Source organism: Mandrillus leucophaeus, unplaced genomic scaffold (assembly GCF_000951045.1).
Source record: "Mandrillus leucophaeus isolate KB7577 unplaced genomic scaffold, Mleu.le_1.0 Scaffold259, whole genome shotgun sequence".
Taxonomy (NCBI): Eukaryota; Metazoa; Chordata; class Mammalia; order Primates; family Cercopithecidae; genus Mandrillus; species Mandrillus leucophaeus.
Window position 1 is genome coordinate 1,692,771 of NW_012102687.1, and position 24,368 is coordinate 1,717,138.

At 32.9% G+C, this 24,368-nt stretch overlaps 1 protein-coding gene across 3 annotated transcripts in view; it reads right to left on the reverse strand.

The window, feature by feature from the left end:
- The window catches only part of FSTL5 (follistatin-like 5), an 825,267-nt gene that overhangs the window by 549,535 nt on the left and 251,364 nt on the right, over positions 1-24,368 (reverse strand). For all 3 annotated transcript variants that reach the window (XM_011983978.1, XM_011983977.1, XM_011983976.1), the window contains exon 4: positions 18,367-18,615. In XM_011983978.1, coding sequence (XP_011839368.1) covers positions 18,367-18,615 — 249 coding nt within the window. The remainder of the gene's footprint in view (positions 1-18,366; positions 18,616-24,368) is intronic.

Genomic DNA, 24,368 nt, shown 5'->3' on the forward strand with positions numbered 1-24,368 from the left:
TCTCCATAAAAATAAACAAATAAATAAATAAATACATACATTCATACATATATACATACATACAAAAAAGATTGAGTTTATAAAAATTAAAGCCAAACAAAGATTAGTATACATTGGGAACATTTTAGATTTCACCTTTTTCTTTAGTTTCTTTACCTAGATATCCTTCATTACATGTATTCTGATATCTCATTGTTCTAGGTTCCTTAACATACTTACCAATTTTATATTATAAATTATCTATAATGATACTTTGCCTAGTTTTGAATTACTTTAATGAAGACTGTACCTACCCAAAAGGCAGTTTGTAAAATCAGGTCAATATGTAAATTTATGTCTAATCTATCAAACAAGTATTTATTTATATTAATTCACTGAGTTGAAAATAAGAGAATCTCACTGACATGATTTTAAGTAGTAATAAGACTTATTCAAACTATCTTTCTTTTTCTGCTATAGTAGTAAAGACAGGTGTTTAGTTTTGTAAAGTACATAATGTTTTAAATTATCAGGAAAGGGTATATGCACACATTTAATAATAAAAGCAATAGGGCTATAAATCAGTGATTCTACTTTTTAGAAATTCTTCCTTGAATGTGTCTTTTTAAAATGAGAATGAATGGATTATGACCACCCTGGCTAACGCGATGAAATCCTGTCTCTACTAAAAATACAAAAATTTGGCCGGACGTGGTGACGGGTGCCTGTAGTCCCAGCTACTCGGGAGGCTGAGGCAGGAGAAAGGCGTGAACCCGGGAGGCGGAGCTTGCAGTGAGCGGAGATCGCGCCACTGCACTCCAGCCCGGGCAACTGAGCGAGACTCTGTCTCAAAATAATAATAATAATTTCTAAAATAAAAACTTTTGTGGGAATACTTAATTATTTCCTACCCTCATATCTGCTATCTTACGTTGTTAACGTACCCACCAATATTAAGATTTTCATAACTGCTTTTAGATGTTTGAATGGTAAAGTCTAATTAATCAGCTCAGTAAGTCTACTCATACTAGAGACAGTTGAAGGTAGACTATATTAAACATCTTTTCAACACTTTTGAAATGGTATCCCTTTAATAGGTGCTATCCCTACAGGATGTCAAATTCTAAGCTTTAACTTTTTCTTTTCGTGTCATCCATTCATTTTTGTTTTTAGCTAGCTTATTAAGTCCTTTATAAATCAGTCTCCATATTTTATGTGCCAATTCTTTTAGCACATTTTAAAGGACACTATCGATGTGACTGTCCCTAAGTGTTGTATTCAAATATAGTTTTCATTTCCTTCTGGCACAAAGATATACTTTAAAAACCTTCTTTCTTTAGTCCCTATCAAAAACTATTATACTTCTCTCCCATGAAAATAAAAAGAAAATAAGAAACACTATTTTTCATTTATTTCTTCAAGTTTATTGCATAAAACCACTTCTTGATTTTCTTCTCTACCTATACTCCAATTTAAATATAGTTTAATAAAATATCATTATTATAATTATATTGGAATTTTGATAAAAAGTGGTTTTTTAAAAACTATTATGGTCTTACAACATAAATTTTATGTATAAAATCCTAGACTTTGTTAAAAAATTCTTAACAAAAGTCAGACAACTCAACTATGGGAGGTTCATCAGATTTTCCCCCAAATCAGACATTCATAGGTTTTTTAATTGAGGCCCATGGAGCATTTTTTGATATTTAGTTATAGACAGTAAACCACTTGGAGGGATATTATATGAATTTTCCAAAGTACATTTAGTGTTTTTGTTTGTTTGTTTGTTTTTCTCTAAAAGCATAAGATGCCTAGATCAATTATACCTGAAAGGCAAAGACTGAATGTCTTGGCCACCCTTACTCTGTTCCTCTGGGGCCCCTACGAATTTTTCAAGTCTTCAGTCCTTGTTTCAATGATATAACTGTAGCAGAAAAAAAAACCTAAACTTATAAAAGTGACAAAAACTACACTATTTGAGAAAAAAATTAGTAAAAAGAAAAATATCCTTGAATATCCTAAAATGCCTTAAAATAGCCATACATGGAGGAAAACTTTTTTTTCTATGGACTCAAATCCTAAAACTCTAAAGAATAGTTTTTCTCAGTTTTTCTTAGAATTCTCAGATTTAATAACAGAGATTCACAAGCAAAAAAAAAAAAAAAAAAAATCACATGGATTCTAGCACTTACTTTTAAGCTCACAGGACTTGGCCCTTAAATATAAATCTTAGCATGAAATTGTAGGCGCAAAATATGAAAGTGATGATTTTGTATCTTGAAACAGCTAAGGACTCGAGGATCATTTCTTAAAATGGCTCCTAATTTCACTTATTCAACTGTTTTAGGAGTTTGTAATTAGAAATGGAATGTTCTATTATTCTCAAAATGCAACCCAATATTGATTAGTGCTAAGAACTAATATATAAATTATCCAATTCATTTATTTTTCTCAGAATAAGAAAATGTACTATTGAAATTTATTCCAAATTGTTTATGAAAGCCACACTGGTAGTGTACAATTTCCATGAAAATTCTTTATGTATTTTTTTTAAGACATATTCAGCAGGAACTCAGATTATAAAAGATATTCATGTTTTTAGAAAACAGAAACAGAAAAAAATCACAATAAACCCAAAAATATGTACACATCTTTACTTAGTAAAGAAAAAATATTAAAATTAATAATGATTGGAGAATTAACACCAATATAAATGTGCTTTCTTATTTAATTTGTTCTTTAATATTAAAAGCATTGATCCCTCGGTCAGTCAACTATGAAGACATATCAGTGTAACATGAATGCCAGACTCTTAAAAAAGTCATTGGTATGTTGTTATAATATTTGAGAAAATAAAACTTAATAATATTACTATTAAGTTTCATGTAAATCTATGTACATGTATATTTTTAAATGTATATTTATGAATTACCTAAATCTTGCCTAATATGAATTTATTATTTTACACCTATCATATAAATGGGCAGTTGGAGGCATTATGCTTTAATAAGCCTAATATGAATTTTTCATTGTACAACTATCATATAAACGGGCAGTTGGAAGATATTATACTTTAACAAACCTAATATATAAAAACATACTTTATACTAAAGTAAATTAGGAAAAATTATCAGTTTGCTAAATAATTTTATTTCATAGATGTTCTTTCACATTATAGCTTCTTTGAAATTTTTAAAATGATTTAATTTATATACTATTTCATAAACAACGTTGGACAATATTGTCTTTGCTTAACAATAGACTATATCTGCAAGGCACTTCATATGTTATAGTTGATGTTTAGTTAAAAGTAACTGAACTTCTATGCTTACCTAGAGATGTTATTACCTCATTGCAGATGTTCTGTGTTGAAAGAAAAGTTCCTTGAATGGCCTCTTTAAAAAATATCACTATAAAGCAAATGATGAGCCACTTTTTATTTTGGAAAACGATTATGACCAAATTTTGTGAATATGTGTTCATTTATTTATTTATTTGCTTAGAAAAAAAAAATTCAAGAAACAAAATACTGGTTTTATTCTGTTGATGTGAAGACTCTGGGGACTCACAAGTAGATAAGAATAAAGAGCATAACCTTTGCCACTGATGTTCAAAGCCAAGGAAACTCTGCGAGTTAGACCAGTAGGGACCCAACTGAGATTGCCTGACAGAAGACCCTGAACATTCAAAGTGCAACTAAACAGAAGAGAATACAGATTTGTGAGAACGATTTCTTCTGACCAGTATGGGGCTTCTGATTCAGTATGTGGCTAAGCCTGGAAGCTTCTCTGGGCCCCACCTTTAAACAGCAATGTTTTAATCTATGATTTTGACATATGAATTCTGAAGTTAATGTCCAATATGTTTCAATCTGTAGTAAGTTCTCAGAATCAAAACTTCCAAACTCCCAAGTGACTATAAAAGACAGAAATTTTAGGATAGAAGAGTGGAAAGGAGACTTGAGTGCCCTGAAAAAAAGACACACCTAACTCTCCCACGAAAATTATAAGAAACCAGTTGGAATCAAATCTTCACTGATATCAGGAATAATAACCATACTTTCTTTCTTTAGTACTAGTTATTGGTGGTTAAAGTAAAGAAATTCACCAGTCTCCAGAGGTAGGAACAATGACACCATTGGAATGACCAGAACAAGATTCAGGGCAAGTAGTTTGGTGAAAAGATATGTTTTGAAATAGCTAGAGGCTCACTAAAATTGTTCAGTTGCTCTAATTTGATTGGAAATGAGGTTGGAAAATTGCTGCTTTTTATGTGCCTAACAGTTGAGTCTTAAATTTTTCTTAAAAAAAAATAAGTTAGTTGATTTGGTTATAAATGGCATCCCTGCCCAGTCTCTTCAAAAAACCACTCTGAAAGGATGTACTTCTGTCAGGGTTACTGCTTTTAAGTCTCAAAGACGGATGAAATGGTTCCTCTTTGGTGAGGGGGAAACTGAAGTGAGGGAGGGATTTGCCTCTGAATAACAAAGGCAAGTATCTGGAAGAAAATTTTATAAATATTTATGATGACCTGGAGTCAAATACAGCAAATATTGCTTATACAATAATGTCTAGATGTCTAGATAAGATTTGTATTTCTTTCTTCATTTATTTATTTTTTGTTCCTGTTACTGAAATAATTAGAATTACATGGAAAGGCATGAAATACTCTTTATTTTACAAATTTATAGATATATTTAAATGGAATTTGTTTCCATGCCTGCTGCTTCCAGTAGATGTAGACACAGCAGTAACAAATTTATACGGAGGTTGGTATGCATACTTACTATGGAATTAATGAACAAAGCTGTTGCTGTGTGATACACTAGTTATTTTTGAGCTACAGAGATTGTGCCAATGTGTCGTGTAAATGTTTCCACTTGTTAAAATCTTTAAAGGCCAAAACATGTGCTATGTTACTCAGGCATATTTTTCCCTAGGATTTTAAAGTAATTTTGACATAAATTTAATTAAATCCCCAAATCCCACTCTAATGTTTTGCCGACTGTCATCACAGCTAAATGCCATAGTTATTATTCTGAATATGGAAAACACTCTATACAAACTTACATGCTCTTTTATGTTTCACTAAAAGTGCAATTGATATGGGTCTATATGCCTTTTTCAAGTAAAAGTTAAACAAGGATCGGCTCTATGGCCTTATACAGGGAATTAACACATACGATTTTATTTTGAAAATATGTAAATGTGAGGATATGCAAAAGACATTATGGGTTTAATGGGCATAAAAACTCCACCTCAAGGCTACAGCTGTATGGTTAATATTCTGCCTTTGGGACTAGATAAATGCACAATGACCAGACAGATACAATGCAAATGAGAAGTTCCAGAAGTTTTTCTCCTTATAATATTCACTGTAGTCAAAATCTGCTATTCACCAGACATGGTTTTCTAAATTTTTTAATGTGTGTGTAAACTTCTGTATACACGGGTGCTGATACTACCGCTTACTGTCTGAAAGTCAGAGTCAGTGAACAGCATCTCTTTAGGTTTTCAGAGTAAACTTAGTAAGGTTGATGATGAGGACTTTTTAAGGCAGACTGCCTACTTATTAAAACAATATGCAGTATCTTTCAAAGCTGCAGGAGGGTAACGTGCATGACAAAAGGTGTAATTAATTCTCCACACATTCTTTTTGAGTTCTAACATCTATGCTGTTGTTTTCTTAAGTACTTCGTTTGCTGCTGTATATATGGTTCTCATGGATCTCTGCTCCATCTTTTAACATCTCATACTTAGTAATAATAAACTGGCAAAAGAAAAAATTGGATGTCCATGAATAATGATTGGATATAACATGGCACATATATACTATGGGGAACAAGTTTCATTTACAAAAGGCAGATAGGTTTGTTTTGACATAGAATGATTTCAATGTCCCTGAATATCAGGGACCGATGTCAATCTAACCTAAAAGAATGAGAGTCTCCTGCAATGGAAAAAAATAGATATCATTGGCCATGAATTGATTTATCTCACCACTCACCTCTACCAATTTGGGAAAACTAAGACCGTGTTCTATTTCTATCTTTGCAGAGAACGTTAAGAATAGATCCGCCACCTGATTAGTTCCAATAAGTGATTATCAGTGAATAATTTAAAAAAACATATTTGTTCATACATATCTGTCCATGATACACATATGAACATATTTTATCTTTCTAGATATATTACATGAATTACTACCTAAAATCTTTTTGACAAGCATGTAGCACTTTGAGCATTTATAAAATAATCAATTTATAAAATTAAGATATAATATTATTTCTTTCAATTAATTATAATAATGCTCAATTAAATTAATTCAATGTTCATCTATGTTTCTCAATTTTTAAAATAGCACTTTTATTTTAGGAAAAAATTTATTAAAAATATAAAGTAAATGCCAACGACCCTGCCAATATCACATTGACTAAGTCAATCTGTATTCCATGATTACAAGCCTGATGGATTAAAACATACACAAAATTAAAATATGCATAACTTAGAAAAATTAAGTTGAAAATGTTTTAGCTGCCCAAAACTTTATACACTTTGTTTATCTCAAAGCAGTTTCATTTGCCAAAGTTTAACCACAGAACAATGGCTAGTCTCAATAATGTTTACTTATAGCTTGCCTATGGAATTAGTGATAAAGTGATATAGTATTAGATATGTTTCAAGGTAACTGTTCATCCATACCATGTTTTGAAGAGTTGTCAATCTCCTTTTTTGTCATAAATAAACAAAGTTTGTATAATTTGTCCTATGCCTACTTTAGTGACTGCTCATTGACCGGAAATGGAAAACACATTGAAATTCAACAGTATGTCTATATGCTTTCCAAATACCCAGGAAACGTGTGTCCTGGTTTGCCAGCCTAAGTAGAATCCATTACTAATGGTTTAACTAAGAGGTGCAGATGTAAATTGAATGCCAGCATTAAGAAGTTATCTCAAAAATATGTCATAAAATTTCCAGGATGTAGAGTTGGCTGGGGAGTTCATCTTGGTCCACACACAAGCTGAGGCTGAAGAACTCCCTCAGGAGCTCCCTGGATCCTAGAGTCTCTACAATAAAGCAGACATAACAAAGTAATACTGCCCCTATGAGAGACGAAAAACAGGGCTTTCGATCCTTCCTTTAACTAGATTTTCTTCCTAGAAAAATAAAACTCCTGGTTAAAACGAATTCTTCAATTAGTCAGTGCATTAATCTAAGCAGCTAACTCTATTTGGAGACAAGAACACCACCATGGAAGTCCATTGTGACTTTAACTTTGTGAACAGCAATATCATACTCCCTCAGCACTGCTAGAATTCCTACACTGCACCAGCAGTCTTTTCTTCTTCTCTGTTATCTCGTATTTTTTTCTCTCCTAAAATTTCCCAAACCTTCTCTGTTACTTGCAACTGATGCTTCATTTCTTATTTCTTTGAGAAAAATATAAGCAATCTGATGACAATAACACATATTTATACCATGAAATATACTCAGCTACCTGCATCCAATCTTGTTTTTTCTTTTTTTTCTGCTTAATGAAGGAATAAGCCATGCTCTCATCTAAAGCTAAATCTGCCACTTGTGTATTGGGTCTCATCCTCTCTACCACATCCAGAGGCTGTACTCCTGCAATTGCTCTGTTCCTCTTGCTGGATAATTTTTCCTTCTATGTTTGCTTATTCCCATCCACCTCTCCCTCCTGACAATTACACACATATATTGAATGCTGAACACTGAACATTGAATATATGTGTGTAGTTATCAGGAGGAAGAGGTGGATGGGAATAATTTTTTTAGAATAAAAATTTTCTAATGATCTTGGTCTCTCATTTCCTCAGCTCTTATTTTCTGTTTTACCAAAAGTTAACCGTGGCCTTAAAGTTTCCAAATCAATGCTCATTTCTCAAATCTTCATCATACTTGATTTCAGCAGCAATTAATTCAGCCCAATCTTCCATTCTCCTTACGACTTTTTTTCCTTGCCTTGGTTCTTCTTCTGCAACACTGGTGGCTATGCATCTGTCTCCTGTGCTTGCTTCTGCTTTTCTTCATGACCTTGAAGATTGAAGTGCACCAGAGTTCCATCCTCAACTCTTCATTCTTCTCAATCTGCACTATTTCTTTACTTTATCCTAACCATACAGTCCCTTGGCATTTTCCCTTTATTGTCATACTTACAGCTCCTAAATATATGCCTTCCTGATCCAAACTGTATTGATTTCTACACAAATATCCAACTGCACAAATGACACTTTCTTTTGCTTGTCTAAAAGACTAATCTGAAATCACCATATACCTGTATATATACTCTCCCTGCATACATTAACAAAGAGATTCCAGTGTTTTGCATTTCAGTAAATAGCTCCCCAATCTTCTGTTTGCTTAGCTAGTTTCTTTAATTACCATGAACTCCATACTCAATCTGTGGCAAATTAGGTCAGATAGTCTGAAAACATTTTATCAGTGGCACTTCCGTCATCTTAAATGAAATTGTCATCATCTCTATATCTCTTTTGGACAATCACAAAAAGGCCCAAATCGACCTTCCCTCTTCCAGCTTGCTTCTTCATACTAATGAATTCTAATACAATCTAAACATAGAAATAATTTATGTCCAGCTTTGGCAAATTTTTTCCACTTAACCGGACTACAAGGGAAACACTTTATTTATTTTTTCTATAAATCTGCCACAATTCTTAATGTATTATTCTGAACTCAAATATAAATTATGAATTGACTGCCACATTTTGATCTTTTTCCTGATCTGTCACTTGATAGCAACCAAGTTGTTATCCTCATCCTTTAAACATTACTTACAGATGTATTTCCACACTTTTGCCTGTGAACTTCAAATCACAGTAATTGGAAAAGAAGCTTTGGAAATAAGTATCAGCTGTTTGAATCAACCATGATATCACTTTGTATATTACACCTCTATATAAAATTATTATGGATTTTTGAAAGTCATTATTGATTTATGTTAGAAATAAGCAAAGTGAAAATTTCCATTCAGTATCTCCACCCTTAACACAAAGTTTTATGCTAGAACTATCTGTTAATAGTCTTTTCTCTATAAATTGTTCTCTACGTGTATAATTGTGAGGAGATTTGGAGCTAAACATCTTATTCAAATTATAACTTAATTATGGTTCAATATTGTTTCTACATATTGAAGACTTTATTTCATCTTGGTCTGGAGAGTACATCTACTCAAGAACTTTGGCAATCATTTGTGTGCTCTTTAGCTATGGTGATGAGCAAAAAGCATTGAAAAAATGTGATTACAATGCATGTTCAGGGGGGCTTTTGGAGAGATATTGTACTAACTACTAGAAATTCACATACTGACTAAAGGCGCTTAAAGAAACAAGTTCTTAAAGTGATTGTCATGTAAAGAAAGAAAGACATGACATGTGAAGCTTCTGCTGGAACACATAGCAGTCAATATATGAATGCTTTATCGCAACCAGAGGGCCAATAAATAATTTCTAGCAAGATGATATGATGTCTTAAACTAAAACAATTAGCATATTACTGCATTAAATTAAATTTTAAAAAAATTGATTTGAAGACGGTTTTTTACATTTTGCTTAACCTGTATGAAAAGAGCAATATTGTTAATTATTAATGCTTTTTTCATCATTCTGGAAAGTGCAGAATTTCCTTTATTTAATGTAATTCCATCCAAACACTTTTTTCACATAACTATCTGGATGATAAGATGCAAAGCTTTTCACTTTTCTCATTTCGTTTTAAAATTTTTATCAATAAGTTTTCCTGTGCTCTCTGAAATATCTGTGGGTGCTCTTCAGAAAGAATTTCAGAAGTGAAATATAAATCAGACTAATAGAGAACACTTTTCAACTGTATTTTCTAGAACATTTTATCCTCAATTACATATTCTGAATGTAATCAAAGTTTTTTATCACCGTGTTTTTGCACAGAAATATAGAAGAAAAATCAATTATATTGAAAAAAATTGTAAAAGGCATTCTTTGCTTTTCAATATTTTGTAAGTTACAGAAATATTGCATTCAGCATTTGACAAGAGGATACTGAGAAAATGAATATGATAAGTGAAATGTCTATGGGAGGTGATATGGTTTGATTGTGTCCCCATCCAAATCTCAACTTGAATTGTATCTCCCAGAATTCCCACATGTTGTTGGAGGGACCCAGAGGAAAGTAATTGAATCATGGGGGCCAGTCTTTCCTATGCTATTCTCATGATAGTGAATAAGTCTCACAAGATCTGACGGGTTTATTAGGGGGTTGTGCTTTTGCTTCTTCCTCATTTTTCTCTTGCCATCATCATGTAAGAAGTGCCTTTCACCTCCTGCCATGATTCTGAGGCCTCCCATCCATGTGGAACTGTTAAGTCCAATTAACCTCTTTTTCTTCCCAGTCTCAGGTATGTCTTCATCAACAGTGTGAAAATGAGCTAATATGGTAAATTGGTACCAGTAGAGTAGTGCATGGCTGAAAAGCTACCTGAAAATGTGGAAATGACTTTGAAACTGGGTAACAGGCAGAGGTTGGAACAGTTTGGAGGGTTCAGAAGAAGACAGGAAAATGTGGGAAAGTTTGGAACCTCCTAAAGACTTCTGAATGGCTTTGACAAAAATGCTGATAATGATATGAACAATAAGATCCAGACTGAGGTGGTCTCAGATGGAGATGAGAAAATTCTTGGTAGTTGGAGCAAAGGTGACTCTTTTTATGTTTTAGCAAAGAGACTGGTGGCACTATGCCCCTGCCCCAGAGATTTGCAGAACTCTGAACTTGAAAGAGATGATTTAGGGTATCTGGTGAAAAAAATTTCTAAGCAGCATAGCATTCAGGAGCTGACTTAGGTGCCATTAAAAGCATTCCATTTTAAAAGGGAAACAGAGCATAAAAGTTCAGAAAATTTTCAGCCTGACAATGCAGTAGAAAAGTAAAACGCATTTTTTAGGAGAAATTCAAGCCAGCTACAGAAATTAGCTTAAGTAGCAAGCAGCCTAATGTTAAACTTCAAGACCACGGGGAAAATGTCTCCGGGCCATGTCAGAGACCTTCATGGCAGCCCCTTCCATCACAGGCCTGTAGGCCCAGGAAGAAAAAGTGGTTTGGTGGGCTGGGTCCAGGGTCACTGTGTTATGTGTAGCCTACGGACATGGTGTCCTGTGTCCCAGTCACTTCAGCCATGGCTGAAAGGGGCCAAGATACAGCTTGGACTGTGACTTCAGAGGGTAGAAGCCCCAAGCTCTGGCAGCTTCCATGTGGTATTGAGCCTGTGTGTGCACAGAAGTCAAGAATTGAGGTTTGGGAACCTCCATCTAGATTTCAGAAGATGTATGGAAACGCCTGGATGCCCAAGCAAAAGTTTGCTGCAGGGGCGGAGCCCTCATGAAGAACTTCTGCTAGTGCAGTGTGGAAGAAAACTGTGGGGTCAAAGCCCCGACACAGAGTCCCTACTGAAGCATCACCTAGTGGAGCTGTGAGAAGAGGGCCACTGGCTTCCAGACCCTCGGATGGTAGATCCACTGACAGCTTGCACTGTGCACCTGGAATAGCCACAGATACTCAATGCCAGCCATGAAAGCAGCCAGGAGGGAGTCTGTACCTTGTAAAACCACAGTGGCAGAGCTACCCAAGACCATGGGAACCTGCCTGGATGTGAGACCTGGAGTCAAAGGAGATCATTTTGGATATTTAAAATTTGTCTGCCCTGCTGGATTTTGGACTTGCTAGGGCCCTGTAACCCCTTGGTTTTGGCCAATTTCTCCCACTTGGAATGGCTGTATTTACCCCAATACCTGTACCCCCATTGTATCTAGGAAGGAACTAGCTTGCATTTGATTTCACAGGCTCATAGGTGGAAGGAATTTGCCTTGTTTCAGATGAGACTTTGGACTGTGGACTTTTGGGTTAATGCTGAAATTAGTTAAAACTTCGGGAGACTGTTGGGACAGCATGGTTCATTTTGAAATGTGAGAACATGAGATTTGGAGGGACCAGGGGTGGAATGATATGGTTTAGCTGCGTCCCCACCCAAATCACAACTTGAATTGTATCTCCCAGAATTCCATGTAAAATTCCATTCTACTTTGTGCTATGAGAGAGACAAAGTAGAAGAAAAACTATTTGAACTGACGAAATATTCTTGATTTTTTCTGTCACTTTTGACTATTGTGCCCATGACTAGTAGTGGAATATCCATACTTCCATAAAAAAACACAAAATAAAATAGTAAGCTCAAACACATATTTCACATCTTGAAACTAAGAAAAAAGAAACAGCATGAAAATGTATAAAAACAAGATAAGACTATCTAAGTATTTGAATGTTAAAGTTAATTCTTATATATACGTTATAGGGGAAAATTTGACAGAAATTAAATGCAGTAAAAACCCACTGCATAATCACTAAAATTATTTTAGGGGGGAAATGTAGTGGGGTGGTAAAATAATATTAAGTTATAGATCTGATAGATATTCTATTTGTCATAAAAGATAAACAAAATTAACCTGCAATAAATCATCAGTAAGAAAGATGACAAGGAGTTAAACTTTTACAAATGTCACTCAATAACAAATATATTTCCAAACTCACTGTAGTTATTTTTTCTTTAAATATAATTATCTAAAATCAGAAAATTGACCACCACCAATTAGCCTATTATAATCTTGTAAACTCATTTCTATGTTAATTTGACCAGATATAAGACTATAACCCAATATAAACTCAAAAGAAAATATGTATGACTTCGCAGACTCAAGTCTGAAAATTTATTATAATCAAATGTGTCATTTACTAAAGTTCTAGTCTTAAACCCAATAATAATTTCTTATTATGTTCCTCTGTTGGTCACTAACTACGTTAAATGCATGATTTAATCTTCACCAATACCATAGATGGCAGGTTGCTTCTAAATGATGTCAAGTACTCATATAGAAATCACTATTAAAAGTAAAATGTATTAAGAAACATAGGCTGAGATATTACAATATTGTAGCCTTAGGCAGACATATTTGGAACAAACATGCACTAAATGGGAAGCCTCTGCCCTTGGTTCCTGTCCCAGTTCAGGTTAACTTACTGTGAGAATGTTGACAGGCCATTTTTAAAACTGTAAGTTTGTTGCCTTCACTGTAGTATATTGGCTTGTTAAAATGATTAATTAATAATTTAACATTTATGAAAGTGTTTTGAGATAAATAATACTCAATTTGTTATTATTATCTCTACTCCTGCTGGCATTCTTTGTATCTCTTCCCCTCATAATCCCCCTCACCCTTTCCCTACCTGTCTCTCTTCTTTTCTTTTTCATTTGTCCATTTGTCTCCCTTTCTCCCACCTTCCCACTCTCTGGTAACATTTGTTGAATAGTCCTAATGTCTAATATCCCAAAATCCCAAAATGATTGACGAGTCTGCCTAAGTATTAATCACCTCTTTTAGATTATTTTATTATACATATATAAAACATTTATCATATATCTACTATGTATTTATAAATGGCAGGTAAACATATCAAATATGTAAGGTTTCACATCACCGAATTTAAAAAGGTTAACATAGATGTGCCAAACATAAAGGATTAATAAAATTGGTTTTGATGTTGTGGGTACTAAGTGAATTCAGAGGAACTGGAAACACTGTGTGCCAGTATTCTGGCCTCAGAAAAGTTTACCTACATTTCTTATTGTCCAAATCATGTATTTCATCATCAACCTGCAGTTTCAGTTGGCTAATACTGACTAAAAAAACAGAACAAACAAACAAAAATCTGGATATCATTTTTCAGTGTATATAGATTTATTCAGGCTGCTATTTTTCTTTAAATGGTATAAAAGGCTGTATTAACATAAAACAGAAGCTTTACAAAGGTGCCCTTACTTAAAAAAAAAAAAACATGTGGATTAGCACATGACATTTACTAATATATTTTAAAATATATCTGGCAGCCAGTTTGTTAGCCTAAAATCTACAAATTCCTTCTTAAAAAAAAAAAGAAAGAAGAAAATAAAAAATCAGGTAAAATAACTAATTTAAATATGTAATACAAAAGTCTGTTCAGATTATGTCTCAAAAATGGAAACAATGTCAGATCTCATGCTAATCGTGCACAGATAGCTGTGACAACCATATTTCTCAAGTTGTTATTGTTTGCGATACACATTTAAGTGCACAGAACATTTGCCTTTATGGCAGTTTTATTCTCAGCACAGTAAATAGCAGAATGGTTTCTGTTCAATTGACTCTCATAAAAGGTTTGAATCCCTGTTCATTTTGGCATAGGTTATATCTTGAGTTTCTTACTCCAGTTTACATCTATACTCTCAGTAGTATAGATGTTTTGTATGAGGGAATGACCAGATGACCAGATGCCAGGGTGAGAGGAAATTGTGCTTGCTTTAAGGGATGTTGTGAATTGCTGCAGTTAGAAAGCCCTTTGTGAGGGAAATGACTTTAAGGCAGAACTGTCTCATCACAAAAATGAACGGCTAGGCATTTTATAAAAATAGAATGTTTTATGTTACGTTGAGCATCATCACAAAGTATCTGATGCCAATAAACAAATACTACAATATTCTATATCCGATTATAGCCAGCTATTTCATGATCAAATAAATGTGAATAGGAATAAATTATAAAAATATTATATTCATAGGTATATTGTTTATTTTATCTATAGTTCTACAAATCATAAATCACTAAAAAGTTCTTGGTAAATTTACATGTATATTTAAAAGTCAATAGTGATAAAAAATGTTGAGATTACCACAGAGGCATTTCAATATGTAACTCAAGTAATAGATGATATACAGGTATAGGTATACATAAAAATACTTTATATAGAAATGTAGATTTTTAACACAGATTTTAACTTTAAAACAATGCATCAATACACCCCATTCTACAAAATGAATTATTTTAATAATTTTTTTTCTTGAGACAGAGTCTTGCTCTGCCACCCAGGCTGAAGTGCAGTGGCATGATCTCTGCTCACTGCAACTGCAACCTCCACCTCCCAGGTTCAACCAGTTCTCTGCCTCAGCCTCCCAAATAGCTGGGATTACAGGCACCTGCCACCATGCCCAGCAAATTTTTTTTGTATTTTTTTAGTAGGCACAGGGTTTCACCAAGTTGGTCAAGCTGGTCTTGAACTCCTGACCTCGTGATCCACCCACCTCAACCGCCCAAAGTCCTGGGATTTCAGGTGTGAGCCACTGCGCCCGGCCTTAATAAGTTTAAACATAAATGCCAAATATAAATCTGATATAAACAAACAGGACTTACCTTAAAGTGCAAATCAGTAAGGAATAATGCAAATCTTGCTTTCTTTAAAAACTTTTACGTATCTTCCAATATTTTTCCAGGAATTTTTAATTAAAATTTTCTTCATGAGATGCATTTGTCAGAAATAATACAGACATATCCCATGTATCTTTACCCAGCTTCTCTTAAAGGTAATATTTTGTATTATTAGAGTACAATATCCTAACCAGGATATTGACTTTATCACTATCCCTAGGTCTTACTAAGACTTCCTGTTTTATTTCCACCATTTGCATATATATTTAATTCTACTTAATTTTACCACATATGTAGGTCTCTGTATTCATCAAGATAGTCAAGAAGATACAGAAGAGTAAAGATCTGCTACTAATTTTTTAAATGAATTTTAAAGTACCAAAAATCTTTTACAGCAGGGGGTTAGCAAACTTTTTCTGAAAAGATCCACATAAGAAGACATTTGGCATTTAGAGGTCGTAAGATCTCTATTGCAACTACTCAATTCTCCTTTCCCAATGGGTGTAGCTGTATTTCAATAAAACTTTACAGAAAAATACAGATTGTGAACTGGATTTGGCCAACGATTTTTTAACATTCTAAGGTTTTCACAATCACTTTTTAAAAATCTAAAAGTAGCAAATATATTTTCTGTTTTTTTAAATTTACCTTTTCATTTTTTTCTTTAAAAAATATCTAAATGAATATACAGTTTTGCAGTTCTTTAAGCTAATATTTTGATTTGCTTCTCTCACTAGGCCACTATAGCAAGCAATATAACTTGCTGAAACTCCACAAAAATATAATTCACAATTATAAGATTAATTTTAGCTATCAAATTAATATCAGCCCTCAGCTTTACAGAATCTTCTTTTACAATCAAAACTTGGCCCAATGCACACTAATAAGACAGGCAATTTATTGTTTTGGTTGATATTATTTACTGCCTTCTGAAGAAATAAAGTCATTTTATGAGTTAGTTGTATATTAGGCAAAACACCAAGTTAAGTACCTAAGTGAAAAAAAGATCCATAATTTCTGAGACCTGGAAAATATGCTAACCCTTGGTAAATAACCCAGACAGTAGAAATGAAATTTTAATACTACACATGATGAGAAAGTATTTTTAAGTAACAATAGATCTAAGAAATATGTTTAGTATAAGACTGAAATTCTTCAAACCATTACTTTATATGTTTACTTTATAATAAAATCAATCTATTGTTCATCTATCCTATCCTGACATTGAATGGTATTATGCCTAAGCATACAGCTACAAAACAGAACATTAAATACACCAAACTATTTTTCCCACATGATACTTATATATATTTATTTACTTGTTTTTTTGAGACAGAGTCTCTCTCTGTTGCCTAGGCTGAAGTGCAGTGGCACAGTCTCGGCTCACTGCAAACTCCGCCTCCTGGGTTCAAGAGATTCTCCTACCTCAGCCTCCAGAGTAGCTGGGATTACAGGCACCCACCATCATGTCCAGCTAATTTTTGTATTTTTGTAGAGATGGGGTTTCATTGGCCAGGCTCGTTATGAACTCCTGACCTCAGGTGATCTGCCCACCTCGGCCTCCGAAAGTGCTGGGATTACAGGCGTGAGCCACTGTGCCGGCCCCCACATGATATTTAATATTATGTGTTTCCATATGGATGTCAGGTGAACAAATCTTCAATTTGAGAATATGATGCTAAGTTAAAATATTTGAATAGTTACATATTATATATTATGTACATAATTTCATAGTGTCAGGTATCAGTGCAATAGTATAATTTCCACTGTACCATCTTGTGTCAAAATGACAGAAAAAAATTCTCTAATATTTTACAAACATTAAGTATTTGTAAAATAGATTTGATAGAAAGGGGAATTGAACTAAACTTGAAATCGAAGTATCTGTTATCGTTTTGGTAAAAGAAGGGAATTTACTGTCATAAAATTCTCTGCACGTGTATATAAGAGGCACACAGTACACTATGGTAAGTAAATTATCCTAGTTTTACTTCAAATGTGTTAAAGGATTTCTAGCAGCAACAATAACAGAGCATTGCATCTTGCATCATCTGAAAAGCTCTACATGTCATTTTTAAATCACGTCGGAAATAATATTGTGTTAGAGTAAGTTTGAAAAAGGATAATTTTTAATTATTCAATTTACCTTAAAAGGTGGATGAGTGGAGTATAATAAAATTATTTTTCAGCCATACATTTAAGCTAGGAATAAAAATATTAAATAGGTTTTTAAGTATAAATACATTTCAGAAATATTCTGAAAAACTGAGACTTGGCACTGACCAAAGATTAGAAATCAGATTAGTTATTGATGGAAGTTCTACACATTTAACTCTAGAATTTCAGACTGAGTCATGACTATAAATGAGAAAATATTTCCAACAGCATGAACAAGGAAACAACAAATAAATGTATAAAAATTAAATGATGTTAAAACTGTTCAATGATTTATTTATATGGCATGTAAAAATAATGTATTGAATTACAAATTCAGTACTTTTCTATAAACCAATGATTTTCAAATGCAGGAAAGTGAATACAAGTACTTTAAAATTTTTAAACCATGGTTATCTCTGATTCACTAATGAGATTTAGCATGAATTCTTCTAGTTATTTCAGTGGGCTTCGACTGGTTCCATGTAATTTGAATTACGTGGTGCAAACTGAAACCATCATTTTTAATCAGGAAGGAATGAAATGTTATCACAGCATGGCTTGGCACTCACTAGTCCCTCAATTCCACTACAAGTGCTTTTTACTGGTTGAATTTGGCCTGTAGACTGAATTGGCCACCCTGTGTCCCTAAGATAATTCATGATTGGGAAGCCATATGGTGCAATGCTGAAATCTATATTAAATTTTGAGTCATATTTTGGCCAGCTTTATTCTTATAACTGAATATCAGAACTGTTTCCATGTAAATTTCCACACACTGCTACTTAGTGGAGTACTTAGGCTATTTTGTTTTTCTTTTCCTTTTTAGACCCTTGCTGATATACAATTGCTAGCGTTTAATCTTAAAGGCACTAGTTGAGAAAGAAAAGAAAGAGTGGGGTGACACTTAAGGTTCACCCTGCATTTACCTTTAAAGAAGCAGTCTTCATTGTGAACAATGGTAATCTTTTCTTTTTTCAGGCAAGCAGCTCTGTGCACTTCACAGTGGTTTTCATAGAATTCTCCATCAGATCCACACACAGGTTTGTAGTGCCGTTTGCAAAGGTCCATGCAGGCACATTCTGCTTGCCCGGTCTCTCTGCCGATAACACAGTGTCTTCCCAAACCACAGTACTTATTTTCACAAGATCCAAAAGGGCCATCCTGAATCATAAATCCTGAAGAATTAAAAAAAAAATTGAAAAACTTTTGGTTCATTTGTCCAAATAATATATGCATTTCAGAGTCTCAAATGGAAAACAAGTGTTCTAAGAAAAGCATAGTATCATGTATTCAGGGCTCAATTTTCAGTGGTGGAGATGCTTACATAAATAACTGCACACGAACTTTCTCAAAATGCTTTCAGCATTCTTCCCTTCTTCCTCTCCTCTCCTTGAGCTCTCTTCTCCTTCCCCAGAGGAGTGTAGTACTTAGTGACAAGGTCTGTAAAGCTAAACTGCCTGACACCAAATCCTGGCTTGACCATTTACTAGCTTTATGTTTTGGATAAATTCCTTCCTTGTGCCAAGTTGTCCCATCTGTAATATGGGAATAATAGTATGGACCATCTCTAGAGTTGTTCAAACTATTACACGTAATAATCCATAGAAAGTACATCCTTGGCACATGATAGATGTTTCATAAATGTTAGCTTTTACAGTAACAGAATTGTAGATAGGAGAAAGTAAATGTATATATACAAGGCAGAAAATGTAACGAGACAGGAGTGGAAAATAACTGTCTCTTGAAAACTGTTTGATATAATTATCCTTTCTTGTTTTGACCTTTGCCACCTGACAATCACTGATGCATATCATGATTAAATCAACAAATCATGAAGAATTATATTTTCTTGTTACTTATATAGTCTAATAAACTCAATTTGCATCAGAAACGTTTAAGTGAATCCAGCAGTCTTGTACTAAGGCTGAAATTAGCAACTTCAATTCCTTATGCTTCTCTAGGCAGATTTAGCTTTGAGAATTTTAGAAAATGAAAAATGGCAGTAAATTGAATATACATATGCACATACATACACATAGATATGTATACACATATGTATACACATATACATGTATATATATATTTAGCATCAATGACATTTATGTATTGCAAAAAGAAAGTAAATATTTGAAAGGTTACAAGCATTACTTATAGTAATTTTTTGAGTATTTAGTATATATTAATATTTTCAGCTGTTTGTTTAAGCCGTTGCTACATAACAACATCATAATAATTACAAACATGGATTCTGATCCAGAGTTTAAATTCCTAGTTGCAAGCTTTAGGGCCCCAGGTGGCTACTTAACACATCTATAACTCAGATATAACTCAGGTTCCTCATTTGTAAAATAGGGATAACAATACTGTATCCCCATAGTTTTGTCCAGATTAGAGGGTTGCAATTGGCACATATAAAACTCCTTGTAAGTGTTACTTATTATTATTATCAGCTCTTCAAAAATTGGTTTTGATAAGAACATAAATATGTGAATGGAAATGTATTTAATCAATTTAGTTCTTTTTTAAAGGAAGCTCATACATTAATTTTATTTTCATATTTATGCATGAATTTTCTAATGGAATTTAAATCAGCAAAATTAAAATTACACAAAAAGATCAACACTACCAATGGCATATTTTTTAAAAAACTAATTTAGATTTTCTGATAGCAGTGAAAATTAGAACAAATCTACTTGTAAAAAATTTCAAACTATTTCACTCTTTGATAAAATACTATAATTATTGATGAAGCATTCCATGAAATTTAAAACAAATAGATGGAAAAATAATTTATTGAAAAGATATTTCCGATGTATCTCTAATGTTATTTTAAATGTTGATAACTCACTGAAATATTTTAATACCTGGGTGATGAAATAATCTGTATAATAAATTCTCATGACTCCCGTTTGCTTATGTAACAAACCTGTACATGTACCCCTGAAATTAAAATTTAAAAAAATTTGTACAAAAATCAATTTTGGAAAATTTATGTAATGCAGTAGTTCTTGAATTCTGGCATGCTTACAATCACCCAGAGAAGTTATTAATATACAAATTATTTTCTCCACCTCACCCCAGAATTTCTGATTCAGTAGATCTCGAGTCTAGTCCAAGATTTATATTTCTAACAAGTTCCCAGGTGATGATGATATTGCTGCTTCCAGAACCAAACTTTAGTGCACTGACTTACTGAAATCCTAACTCATAATTAAAATACATAACACTAAGGGAAAGACTAGGTGAATAATTTTAAAATGCTCTGAAGTGGAAAAAGATGAGAAGCTAATGCTATAATCAAAACCTTATAAAATAATGCAATTATTTGGAAGATACTAGGAAAATAAATTTAAAAATGAACATAGTTGATTAGCAAGGTTGACATGGTATTGGGCAAGTTTTGCTATTTTTACTTGATTGCTTTTTAATGTTCGATATGCTGAATTAAATAAGCAGGAGTCCATTAGCTTGAAGCTGTCTCTGTATTTTGAGTTCCTAAGTAAGAAACTGTACCCTAACTTATCAGTATGTAAACAAGCCAAAACTAATTTTAGGAATATATTTTTGTAACAGACAACCAGGTTTCAGCCAATCACAGGAAGCCAATTTATCAGATCAGTTCCAAAAAAGACAAATGCTTCATCCAACCATGGCCAAATAACATAGATGCCTGGTGGTAGCCAAGCAGGTCCTTCATTTACTTTGGTTCTGTGTTTGACCTATAATAGCTCACCGCTAGGTGGAGCTTTCTGAATCTCTTCTGGTCCTGAGTGCTGCCAGATTGCTGAATTGTTCTTTGTGCAAACAAATTCCGTTAAATTTAATTTATCTGAACTTTCAAAAAAAATTAATGTGCTAAAAGAAAGTCCAAAATTACATCAATTATTACTATGAAATAAAGTAGAATATTTTAATGTAAAGTATAAAAATACTGATTTTGAAATAGAAAAATATTTCCCCGTCCTTATGCCAGTATTGAATTAAGCAAATTGTTGATTTAATGTTTATAGAGTCTAAATGGGGCTGCCATTATAATAGAGAAATTTGATTCACATACTTATATTTTGTATAATTTTATGTCTTTTTTTTACTGTCAAACAATGAGTTAAGATTTTTCAAGAGAGTGTTTTGTTTATTTTAGAATTGAAGAATGAGCTAATGTTTTAAAAGTCTGATCATTTTACTTTTTAGTCACAAATTGAGGTAGCTTTCTGAATCAGTGTAATTTCCCAATTTTAGAGGAATGCTCCACTATAACATGTCATATCTACCATACACATGTTGGTCACAATATTTCTCATATTTTCTCTTAAATCCTTTCTCTTAAAGCCTGTACTCTAGTTCAGAGATTTGAATTAGGATATTTTCCATTTTGTAGAAGTTAATGAACTATTTTACACTAGCTAGAAGCTGTGTGTTGCATGTAACTGCTACAATTAAAGGAAATTTAATTAATTCATATGCAATCCAAAGAAAGCTCATATTATGTAAATGAATAGCTAGAACATACCCTTTCTGACAGTAATTATCCATGACTAATGCCGAACTTAAGTTTCAGCTGAGATTAAATCAATTTAATCTGATCAACGTGTCAAAGATTTCTTCTAAGTACATTCAGTCAGATAACACACTAAATGAATTTTAATCAAGAACTTATATCCTGGTAGCTTATAGCTTGATAAAATAGCATTTGTTCCCCAAAAGGATTATATATTCAACAAGTTCATATTTTATAAGTATTATTCCTTCAGAACATTACAAAACTTCCACAAATTTAAAAAGAGATAAAATATTAAAAGATTAAACATATCAAGCAATAGCAAAATAATTCCCTATTATTCTAAGATGGCATTATCAGATTCTCAATAATGAATACAATTATCTTAAAATACATATTTATATTTATATTCTTGTCTATATGTATATCTAATATATCAGCTGATATGTATAGAGTGGATCTAAATTGAAATAAACTTTAATTTTAATAAAATACAATTATTTTTATGAGCAAGGTGGTATGTTGGTTGGTATAGGATACATAAAAAGAACAATCATTGACACTTGACTCTTCAAGTGGCTTACAAAGAGCATAGGACAGGACTTGAACATGCTTAAGTAGAGAGGCTAAGATATAGGGGGACATTTAAGGGCACAAAGGAGATTGAGATAATTTGAGACCTCACAAACAATGTACCATGTAATACAAACAATTGAGGTTTTGTTTAAAGAATGAGTTAAGAGTCCAATGGCTGATAAGAGGGTATACAGGGCATGGAATAGAGACAGATGCAGGATTTAAAACAATAATAAAAGAGGGAGGAAAGAACCAGATTTTGAAGTTAGCTGTCTTTAAGCATTATTGTGGAATATTGATATATTGTTGTTTTTAAAGCATCAAGTTATTTGAGGTGCTCATTAACTCATAAAATGTTTTATGTTAAAGTATAAAATGTAAGTATTATGTTAACAATTATTGGTTAAAAAGAATAACAGATTTTGGTTATAGAATAGAATTTGAGTCTTTGCTTTTCCATTATACTCTGGTGGTGTGACCTCAGCCAGGCTGCAATCCCTTTGGGCCTTCTGTTCTAGTAGTAAAATAAGAGGTAACCGGCACTTTATCTTTGGATTTGCTCTCATCCAAAAAATCCTTTAATTTAATAATGCTCAGCAAAATGCAGTTCTAATGAAAGCTACTGTATGGTGAGTATATTTAGTAAGTTTTCTCTATAATGTCTAGTATTTATAGTTCACCTGCCTTGAACAATCATATACTTCTCTAATTTAAATCATATTTACATACTCTAGAAATAGCCTCAGCTATGCAAAATACAGGAGAAATTTGACTTCGATTTTCTATATTACTCTTCTAAGACTTTGATTTACTTTTTGTTTCATGCTAATATGGTGCAAAAGTAATTGTGGTTTTTGCCATTACTTTCAATGGGTTTTTACAATTTGGGTTTAAAAATCAGAATCCTCTGTTTGTATTTTGACTACAAGTATAATTTTTAGGCAAGTTAGTTAAAAATCTCTGAACTTCAGTTTTCCCATTTAACTAGAACATGGTAGGAACTCAGTAACTATTACTTCCATGAATATGTAAAATGAAGATAATAATAATTAGCGTAGTAATAATATCATGTGGTTGTTAAGAATATTAAATTGAATGATGCACTGAAAATTCCTGGTATAGAATATCTGCTTAATGAATGTATTTATTACTGTTATTAAGAATTATCATTTATTACAGATTTGGTACATAGAACATATTGACTTAGAATCACTGAATTAAATAAATGACTGCCTCTACAGCTCTTGTTATTATTATAGGCATTGGAAATGCATTTAGGGGAGTGTTACAGCATGTGTGTTCCCAAAATATACTCTAAAAATTTTCATGGACATTCACTGTATAAGAATTTCTTTCAGCTGCAAAAAGAAAAAAAGGAAGAAGGAAAAATTCAAAATTACATTATACAATTAAATATTTTGAGTTAGAATTAAGTATAATATTTTGGTGATGTTTTGCTACCCACAAATGGAAAAATTGTGAAACTCTCTATTACATAAAAAATAGCAATTTCCTGTTGCACACTGTAAATTCTAACAAAAATGCATTCAAACCTCACAAACTTTATGGCAAGGGGCAGTTCAAGTAAATACGGGAATGCCCACAGAAGATTGAGCACCGTATGATCTTTTCATGACCTGTAATAATTGGGATGTGTGTTTCCTGCTGCTGTTTTGCGAAGTCGGTCAAAAAAGGCTGCCTGACTGAAAGTTTGCCCAGTGTGCTACTCTTGAACGACAATCCTTTTGAACAGTCACATAATCTGTAGTTCAGTGAGTTTGAACCCTCCTTTTCTACCTTATTTTTGACAATCCATTGCTTCTGCAAGCTTCTTCATGTAATTCTGCAACAGAT